The 10433-nt window shown below is 43.6% G+C and overlaps 1 protein-coding gene across 2 annotated transcripts in view; it reads left to right on the plus strand.

Moving 5' to 3' along the window:
• Positions 1 to 1684: 1684 nt before the first annotated feature.
• The window catches only part of Dera (deoxyribose-phosphate aldolase (putative)), a 111645-nt gene continuing 102896 nt past the window's right edge, over positions 1685 to 10433 (plus strand). The window contains exon 1 of one of the 2 annotated variants that reach the window (XM_005379023.1): positions 1685 to 1759. In XM_005379023.1, the coding sequence (XP_005379080.1) occupies positions 1729 to 1759 (31 nt within the window). In that variant the 5' untranslated portion in view covers positions 1685 to 1728. The remainder of the gene's footprint in view (positions 1760 to 10433) is intronic. The other variant, XM_013511619.1, reaches the window with a different exon arrangement.

Genomic DNA, 10433 nt, shown 5'->3' on the forward strand with positions numbered 1-10433 from the left:
CTAAAAGACAGCTCCGTAGGGGGATAATTTCTACATGAACTGGACACTGCTATGAACAACTTTCACTTATTGATCTTCTACTAAGTGCTATGTTGTGCAGCCGGTGATCTGCACACACAACTTTACAATGCAGTACATAATAGCCAATCCTGTTACTCAGGTAAGAAGACAGTCAATAACATCCTCCCTCACACCAGGAGTGGTGGCGCAAGCCTGTAATTCCAGCACCATGGGAGGCTGAGGCATGAGGATCTCACTGGGGGAACTGAGCAATTTAGCAAGGCCCTGTCTTGAAACAAGATATGAAAATGGACTGGGAGGTAGCTCAGTGGGAAGATTCCTGGATTCAACTCCCAGTACAGCAAACCAAACCACACCACACCACACCATACCTAGGCGGAAGAGCTGGGGTGTTGCTGGGTTGGGACCCCTTGGACCCTCCTCTATTTCCACTGCCCAGGGTGGCTCTCCCCAGAGCTTCGGGTGTGCAGGTGCTGCTATGGAGACGTAATACACACCTGGCAGGATCTTTCTGAAACTCAGATGCCTTCACACATCTGAGAGCTCGGGCCAGGGGAACCGCTCATGGTACAGAGCCACACACGAGTTGGTTTTTTCTCTGCTTGCAAGTGCAGATGAATTAGCTGGTGGCCCCCGGGAGGCTGGGAACGACTCAGGACCATTTAAATGTCCTGGTCACGGAGCAGTCAGGCTGGAAGAAGTCTTAGTATCCCAGAGTCACAGAATTTAGAGATCCAAGAGTGTGTCAAGATCTTCTCTTGTGGATGAGGAAAACCAGGCTTGGGAAGGCGCTTATCGTTTGCCCCAATTCACATATTAAACCGGCGGATTAAGCGGCTCCTCTCAGTTCCGGGCCCTTGGTTTCCCAGCCTAAACAGCTGTGGTCTCCTGGAGTCCCACTTAGAAGTCGGGGCTCTCTGGGGCCCTGATGGTGCCCTGGTTGCCCGTCCAGGCTCAGGGATTACTGCTGACATTTCAGGTCAGAGGGTGCAGAGCGCTGCACTTGGACCTCAGATCAGCGGGGCGGGCGCTCCCTGGTGTTACGCAATCTTGCAGTTAACCAGTTTTACCGCAGACTGCTGTATTACGTGAAACTGGCGACCTAAACTTTTTTGTTTTGTTTGTTTTTGAGACATGGTCTGTCTAGTCCAGGCTGGCCTGCAGCTCATGGCAGTCCTTCTGCCTCAGCCTCCAGTTGCTGGGATTACAGGCGTGCGCCACCGGGCCTGGAGAACCTAAGCATTTTATTTATTTTTCCTAAGACAAGGTCTCACTATGTAGTCATGGCTGGCCTTGAACTCACTATGTAGCCTAGGGTGGCCTGGAACTCACAGTGATCCTCTTGAGCGCTGGGATTACAGGTGGGCGCCACCACACCTGGCTCTAAGCATTTTATTTTATTTATTCATTTTGCCTTTCTGAGACAGCGTTTCACCACGCAGTTCAGGCTGGCCTTGAACTCACAGCGATTCTCCTGCCTCAGCCTCCCGAGGGCTCCGATTACAAGCGTGTGCCACCACGCCCCGCGGGTTCTAAGCATTTTAAAGCGGGGATATGGAACTGCACCTCTGGGATCCACCAGCACGCGCTGTGGGCGGGGCGATAGCAGAGAGGGGCGGGGCGATTGCGCGGCGGGGCGGGGCGTGAGGCGGAAGGAGGCGGGCACCCGGGAGGCGGCGCTCCAGTCTGCAGCCGCGCGCCCGCACCATGGCCGCGCGCAGCCGCGGCACAGAGCTTGGTAAGCGGCCCGCCGCTCGCGCCCGGCCGTCGCCCGGGCTCAGGGTCCCTGGGGGTTCTGGACAGGGTGGGAAGCAGAGGCGGCAGCCGCGGCCTCACTCGTGGGCGCGCCGACGCCGCGGCTTTTGCGTCCAGCCTGTTCCTGCGGAAGCAGCGGGAGTAGGAGATCATCTTCCCGCCGGCTCCTTCCCCTTCTGGCTCGCGGGTCGCGCACGGACCGGAAACGGCCCGACGGAACCGCGCCGTGAGGGCCGGGTTTCCGCCGGTCCTTTTCGCCCCCGGGTCCCGCAGGGGCCGCGCGCCGAAGTGTGGCGTTGAAACCCGTGTGCGGTCTTTAGACGTTGGCGGAAGTTTGCGAAGGCGCCCGTGTTACTCTTAACAGTTTTCGTCTTGTTGGCATAATGCAAATACTACTGTCAAGAGAACTTGCTCCGTATTTCTGAAAAATGGATAATTCAGACGTAGTAAAACCGTGAGGAGACCAAAGGTTCATGGTTTAAGTATATAGTGTGGCCACCTTTGTATCCTGGATCTTTAATTTTTAGCTGTGTGATTTAGGGTGAAATGACGATTCTCCGCTGAAGTTTGTATCTGTAACAGTTCTGTGGAGGTACTTAATTCATCACCTGGTTTGGAGATTAAAAGAAAGGATACATGCAGTGTTGGATATATGGAATTCCTAGAAACTATTCAGCAAATAATAGTTTTGCAGAAAGTTTTTAGGGCTAATTTGAAAAAAATTAGCTATAAATTATATATAACATACAGGTGCTTTTGTGGGGGAGATTTTTTGTTTTTTTGGGAGGTGTCTGGAAGTGACTGATCCAGTTAAATAGTGTAGAGGTGTTTGGAATTTGGAATTATCCGCTTTTAGCTTCCCATAGTGCTGGGATGACAGACTGCGCCCCCGTACGAGGCTACTTTTTTTTTTTTTGGTACCAGGCATCAAACTCAGGACCTTGCATTTGCCAAGCAAACTTGTGCCACTGAGCTACATCCCTGGTCCGAAGCTACTTTCTTGAAAAAGAAACGCTTATTTATTGTAAAAATTTTAGAAAATATGGTTAGCACAAGAAGGATTGTACAGTTATTACTCATCTATTCACTCGTCTTTATAGTTTTTTTTCTTTTTTGGTTTTTTTTCCCGGTACCTGGAATCGAACTCACAACCTCACGCTTGCCAGGCAGGCTCTGTGCTGCTGAGCTAAATCCCCAGCCCTTCGTCTTTATAGTTTAACTTACTGTTTATATTTCCAGTTCACAGACTTTTTTTAAGGGGTACTGCGAATTGAACCCAGGGTCGCAGGCATGCTAAGTAAGCATCCTGGCACTGAGCTTAGTTAATATGTTAGTTTATATCCAGCTTAGTTGATAGTCTTTATTTTCTTTTCCTTTTTTAGGAAGTAGGAGTTCTTTTGAGACTAAACCTGACTCTCATGATAAAAACCCTTCAAGGAAAACATTCTTGTAATATAGCATTCAGACATGTGAAGGATGCTTTTCCAAATAGGAAACAAACTCTTTAATGTAATATTAGGGGATGGTTCTAGCATTCTGAGATTTGCAGTGTCCTCTGGGTGATCCTGGGTTTTAAACTGTCCTCTAGCAGTCTGAGAATACTCTAGTCTGAGAACGGCCGCCTGCTCTGTGCACGGTGGAGTGTTGTACTGTACCGTATTACCATTATGCCCCTGCAATCTATTAAAATGAGTGGACGCTCTTTATTTTCCTAAGCGTGTCTTATACCAGGCACTTAGCATAGTCTCTGCAATACAGATGGCCTTCAGAGATGTGTTGAATGAAGGGATGCCTTTGGAACTCCTTTTTGCATGGGGGCACTTGATCTCCCACCGGGACCCCTGTAGGTGGTCAGGTGCAGAGAAACACCGCACTTTCTTTTTTCTGAATATGATTAAAGTTTAGTTTTGTGACTTCAGTGTTTAACGTTGTCTCAAGAGGCTTCCGAAGGATGTAGGTGTATGGCTTCCTTTCAAATGTGATTATCTTTGGAGACATCCAGAAAATGGGAGTGTTGTATTGGGAGACGTTTCAGGATGTCCCTGCTCTAGATCTGTCTGAAAGCTCTTGTGTACAGAAATGAGCATTTAAAAGATGGCTGAAAAAACACAGTAATTGAAAACCGATCTTTAACTGGAAAGAGATGAGATGGGAACGATGCTGTGGATTTCCAGTACTGGATGGAGTGAACAAAACACTGTTTGAGGTGCCTGTGTGCTTATTGGAGTCATCAAGGACCCTGATAAGCTGTGATGTGAAGACCGTTTTGCTCTTGTTAGAGTCTAGATCTAAAGTGTCCCCCGGATGTCTCTTTATTGAGAGGCGGGCCTTTTGGAAGGTGATTGGATCATGGGGTTGCTGTATTAATGAATGGATTGGTCCGTTGATGAGTCAGGGAGGAATGTGCCGATCAGAGATTGGCCCCAACTGGATGAGAGGTTACTGGGGTGGGGGTGTGACCTGGACGGTGTAGTGTATTCTTGTTTCAGGCTCCTCCCTCCTCCCTGCTTCCTGGCTGACCCGAGTGGAACACCTTTCTCTGCGCCATGCCCCCCTGCCCTTCTGTTTTATTACCACGAGTTGATTCGTCACCATTGCACTTTGTTTCACAGAAACTTCAGGTTAGTCCTGAGGGAGAACAGAGCAGTCCACATTTTGGTGGATTATGAGAATAGGTTTAGGGATCAGTGAAACAGTTTTTTAGGACCAAGTTTTCTCAGCAGTCTTTTTTGAGACTGCTTCACTTAGATGTGCTGATGTGCCCCAGAGAATCATGGGGGAAATCAGGGAGTGAATCCAGGTGATCAGAGTAGGGTTTTCTTTATTTGTTTGATCTCTTGCGTTTTTGTAAAACCCTAGCTCTCATACTCCAGTCTTTGGGCTTACTTCAGCTTCCTGTGTATAAAAACCAATTGTGTCTCTTTACATGTTCCTGAGGTAAAAACCTCTGGTAGAAATCATGAAATAGTGACAATTTTTTTTTCTTTCTTCTTTTTTTTTTTTCCGGTACCAGGAATCGAACTCATGACCTTGCGCTTGCTGGCCAGGCCCTGTGCAGCTGAGCTAAATAGTGGCAAATTTTATTATAATGTAGGGTGACATTTTTGTGTTAGATTTCTAAATTCCAGGTTTCGCTCACTAGTTCCCTGGGCAATCAAGCTATAATCTCTTCAATTGTAAACAGGGCTTAAACAGTTTAAGAAATCCGTGGATTTCAAGTGAGAATAACCTGATTATCACCTTTTAAGGATCTCCCCTGTTGTTATTATTTATGGAGACACAGGGCATTATAGCTTATCTTTGAATTACAAGTCAACCCCTACTTAAATAAATTTTTAAAAAGTAAGGTAGCCTATTCTTCACTATGTGACATGTGAAAATTTGACTATTAATTATAGCTCTTGGCTCAGGTGGTAAGTGCAATGTAAAAATTTTTAGATTTCTGCAGAGAATTTCTCAAGTGGAGATAACTTGAGATTTTTTAGATGATAAAAGTGATTAATGTGTTTCGTGTCAAATCCAATATATTTTGTCTTAATACTTAGTATATATATTTAGTTTTCCCTTGGAATCATGGGAGATTAGTTCCAGGACACTCTTAGATACAAAAACCTTGAAAATGTTTCAGCCGCTTATATCGAATGGCATAATGTTTACATTTAACTTATACATATCCCCCTTGTACACTTTAAATTCTCTCTAAATTACTTGTAATACCTAATAAAGTATAAATGCTATGTTTCTGTTGTTGCAGTGTATTGCTTAGGAATAATGACAAAAGAATTCTGTGTATGTTCAGTGCAGATGCAGTTCTTCCCGCAAATATTTTGCCCACACAGTTGAATCCACGGGCACGGTATCCATGGATATGGAGGGTTGGCAGTATAGTTCTTTAGGCTTCATAAGATACTTTCACAAACATTGCCTTTAATTCCTCTAGTCATCCTTAGTGGTAGATGTTATTTTCATTTTTTGAAGGGAAAACTAAGGCTCAAAAGCAACTGTCTTGCTTAATGTCTCAGAGCTAGGAAGAGTCGAGGTCATCATTAAATACAGGATTTATGAGAAGTTTTTTTACAAGTTTGGGACCAGCCTGGGCTACAAGTCAAGCCTGACCTGCATAGTGACCCCCTGTCTCAAAAAGACCAAAAAACAAAACGAAACAAAACAAAACACAAAAAACCACAAACTACACACTGTCTTTCTTTTTTGAGACAGGGTCTTACTATTCAGTTGAGGCTGGCCTTGAACTCACTGTGTAACTCGGGCTGGCTTCGAACTTGTGGCAGTCCTCCTGCTTCAGCCTCCTGAGTGCTGGGATTACAGGTGTGCACCACCATACCTGGAACATTGTCTTTCTTTATTATGTCTGTTTCTATCCTGTGGCCTGGAATAATTGCATAGTCTATCATTGACTTATATATCTTTATATTTTTGATAGGGCAGTTCTTTTATGTTTTGAGACAGCGTTGCACTATGTAGATCAGGCTGGCCTTGAACTTACTATATACCTTACCTACCTTCAACTCTTGATTCTCCTGGCTCACCCTCCTAAGTGCTGGGGTTGCAGCTTGAGCCACAGTGCATGGCTCAGTCCAGTCATTTTTTTTTTTGTTTCTGTTTTTTTTTCCCCCCTGGTACCGGGAATCAAACTCACGACGTCACGCTTGCCAGGCAGGCGCTGTGCCGCTGAGCTAAATCCCCAGCCCCAGTCCAGTCATTTTGTAGAGTTTCCTCAGCTTCTGTGCACTATGTTTTTTCACAGTTGTGCTTTTTAGGCAGGAATACCACAGAAATGGCGCTGTGTTCTCATTGCCTCTGTTGGCAGTGCATGATTTGCATTTGTCTCATTATTGTTAATATTTTGATCCCTAGATTAACCTTTGTAATGAATATGTACTCTGCTGGCGGTTCTTTGAAACTATTTAAGTATCCTGTTTCTCTGCATACTTTCAGTTTTCTTCATGTTTATTTAATGTGCATTTGAGGTTTCCTATTTTCCCAATGAATTATAATTGCTACTCTGATTATTTATTTTATATTCAAGTTGTTTTAGATTTTGGTAATGGTAGCCCCTTTGAGCTGGTTTTTCTTTTTGAGATGCCCTTTTCCTAATAATTAAAAAATTTCTTTACTTTCTGACTCAACAAAGTGTTTCTGGCATATATCATAATTTTCCTCTCTCTGCACTTGAGTCTACCAGTTTTCCAGGGAGAGTTTTTTTTTTTTTTTTTTTTTAGTGGATAGTGACTTTTAGAAGCTAAGATAGGATTGTTCATGGTAACTGGGGTGTCTCTGTTCCTAAGCCCATGAGTTGGCAGAGCTGAAAAAAAAATATGTGTTGCATTCACATGTACAAACATACACACCCACATGTGTGTATACACACAACACTTCTATATTATCTACCTATTCTCTCTCTCTCTCTCTCTCTCTCTCTCTCTCTCTCTCTCTCGCTCGCTCGCTCTCTCTATATATATCTCAAAATCTAAGCATTCACACCGATTACCTTCCATTCTGATCTAACACCACTGGATTTGTTCTGGTGTTCACCTTTCCCACATCTGAAACACTGCGTTCACTGCTGCCCACGTGGGTTATCCCCACCCTCATTCCCTAGTTGTCTGTGGCCCTTTTGGGGCTTCCACCCCCCACTCTAGGCATGGGGGTGCCAGCATCCTGACCTGGTTCAAATTCCTGTGTTGTTCAGCTTCAGTGCTTCAGGGCAATAGAAAGGGATGGGGAAAGAGGCCAGAATAAATTTTTAAAATTCATTTTTAATGTTTTTTTTTTTTTTTGCTGTACCAGCGATCGAACTCAGGACCTTGCACTTGCCAGGCAGGCGCTTATGCCACTGAGCTATATCCCCAGCCCCTAAAATTCATTTTTATACACAAATATTTTTAAAGCCTTCCATGGAGTGCCTGATACTCTGGTACTTGTTGGTCACGGTCGCGGATACCAGCGGGACCTCACCCGGCCTCTGCTGTCCCAAAGCTCACTCACATCCATTGTCACACACACCGTGCTAAAACACGGAACAGGACCATGATAGGAATGGTAAGGATGAGTTCTTGGGCCATCTGAAGGAGGTTATTTTGGAAAGGACATTTCTGACAGGGAATGATTTCTACAGAGGCGCTGAGCAAAAGCAGCCAGGCATATTTCATTTAAATAGCGGAACCTAATTTTTAGGTTTTAGTGTAACCGTCCCATTATACTATAATGGCTAAGAATCATATTCTAGTGCAGAAAGAACAAAAGTCATATTCTCTGTATGAAGCGTACACACAGTCAGTAATGTGATTAGGTATATTTTATGACTTTAAATAGGGCATCCTCTTACGAGAGCTTACTTTTCTTCTACCTTTGAAGTCTTTTGCCTTTTGCTTGTAAGCATAAGTGATGGAACTATCTTATTATTCTGATACTGTTTTTGATAAATAGAAAAAAAACCCATAAAGTAATCATCAGGGTTTGTTGTATAATTAAATAATTAAAAGGCCTGCATGGTGCCTGCCAAGTTAAAAAACATTTTTTTTTTCCCACAGCATCTGAGCCCTATGGATTTTAATTATTAGGAAGGAAGAAGAACTTCAAGCACTCATTTAAAATGGGATGGCTCTGCCAGGAAAGAAAGACTAGTGAATGAGATAGCAGACAGGGCCCTTGAGGATTCGATTTAAACATAGCACTAGAAATTGTTTAAGTGGAGAGTTCTGGCCCTTTTAAAACACTGTCTGTCACTGGAGGATTGGGTCACCTTGAAATGTGTTCATCTTTGAGTTAAAGGCATAAAAAGACACTTTGAAAATTTTCAGTAAACTTTGGTGTGTGTTGTGTGCGTCTGAGGATGTACCTCTCCTCAGCCTGCCTCCGCTGGAACAGTCAGTTCCCTGGAAACCAAAGCGGTTGCAAGAGAAGGATAAATGTTTAATCTCAGCTCCAGCAAACTGTACAGATTTTTTAAAATGTTGAGACACTTGGGTTGCAACTTCTAGCTCTCTTTGTAAAGTCAGACTTTCCTCCCCCAAAGCAATGCCTGAGATAAAAGTAGCTGCTGATAATTACTTCTGAAAAAGGCGCCACTTAGCTGGTGCCCTGGTTCTTTTGAAACGTTGGTAATGATGTCAAGATTGTGGTCTTTAAAGTCTGCAAAGATATCCAAATTAACTGCTTATAATCATGATTCCTATAATCTTTTCAATTGCACACTTCGTGGACACTTTGTGTATATCTGCAGTTGACACTGTCTATGATTTGACATTGAACTAGGTATCTGGCATACTTAAGGTATAGTCAGAGACTTCTTATCTTTGATGTGGAAATACTTGAATAAATAATACTTACGTGCATTTTAAATGCTATTATGTAAGAAAATCAAGATCATTCACATTTGTATAGCTACCTCCCTTTCCTTTAACATACCAGAGAATTTCATAGCAGGAAGGCATCTCAGCTATGAGTATAACACCCTTCTGTTACAGATGAGTAAACTGAGACCCAAGGAAGTTAGGCCTGTAGTCACATAGCTTATTAGTGACAGTGCTGGAATTCAAATTCAGATTATGGTTTAGTCCAAGAAATTGCATTATCTCCTTTTCCACTAGCACTGGAGTCCTCTGAGATACTTGTTGAAAATATAGATTCTTCAGCCCCAAATGGCTTCAACTATTTGCACTGTGGTGTGAAGGCCAGGAATCTGCATTCCACACCTCTCCAGATAATTCTTAGGAACAGTTGAGATTTCAGAACCCACAGTAAGGACACTGTAGAGTAGAACCAGGTTAATTAGAATCTTTACTATATGTGTGTGTATGTGTGTGTACATGGATTTTATCCCTGGCTTGCCTTTCATGTGTTTTTGCGACAGGTTCTCACTAAGTTGCACAGCCTGGGCTCTAATTTGCTATCTGTCTGCCTCAGCCAGAGTGCTGGGATTACAGGTGTGCACTGTCATGCCTGATTTATATATTATTTACATTAATATCTTTATATATCCAATTTTAATTTATTTGGGAAGCAAAGTTTCTGTAAGCATACATGTAGGGGAAAGTTAGCTATTTTCTGATTGAAGTGAATGGGGAAATATGGTAAGAGGAATGGGAAGGCAGATGAGAAGAAGCTGGAGGTGAGCCAGGTGTGTAAGCGCATGTGTCTGAGAGGTGTGCAGTGTCTGACAAGGGGCATGTTTTATTCACATGATGCCAGTGGCTGATGTAAAAATACAATCAAACATGTTCTTCACGATGAATTTGGAAACTGACTTTAGAGTACCTTCATCATGGTCTCAGAGACTGGAGAGAATAGACCCATAAAGATCTCTCATTAGCTGAAGATGTCAGATTGTCTACCAGAAAAAGTAATTTAGTTAATTTTCTAGTAGTAAAATATCTCCCTTTTCCTTGGAGATTTTGAATTAAGTTTGTATCCTGGAGTCTGGGAGGGAGGGAGGTTGTGACAGGCTTCACTGTACTTGGTGCAGAAGCTTGGGATTTTGAGGGAGATTTTTGTTTTCTTTGGTATGCCTGCAGAAATGTAAATACTTCTGACGGTTTTCTTTTTTTTCTTTTTTTTTTTTTTTGGTTTTTCTCCGGTACCGGGAACCGAACTCACGACCTTGCGCTTGCCAGGCAGGCGCTTTGCCGCTGAGCTAA

Source organism: Chinchilla lanigera, unplaced genomic scaffold, assembly GCF_000276665.1.
Source record: "Chinchilla lanigera isolate Chin_1 unplaced genomic scaffold, ChiLan1.0 scaffold00012, whole genome shotgun sequence".
In the NCBI taxonomy this organism is placed as follows: domain Eukaryota; kingdom Metazoa; phylum Chordata; class Mammalia; order Rodentia; family Chinchillidae; genus Chinchilla; species Chinchilla lanigera.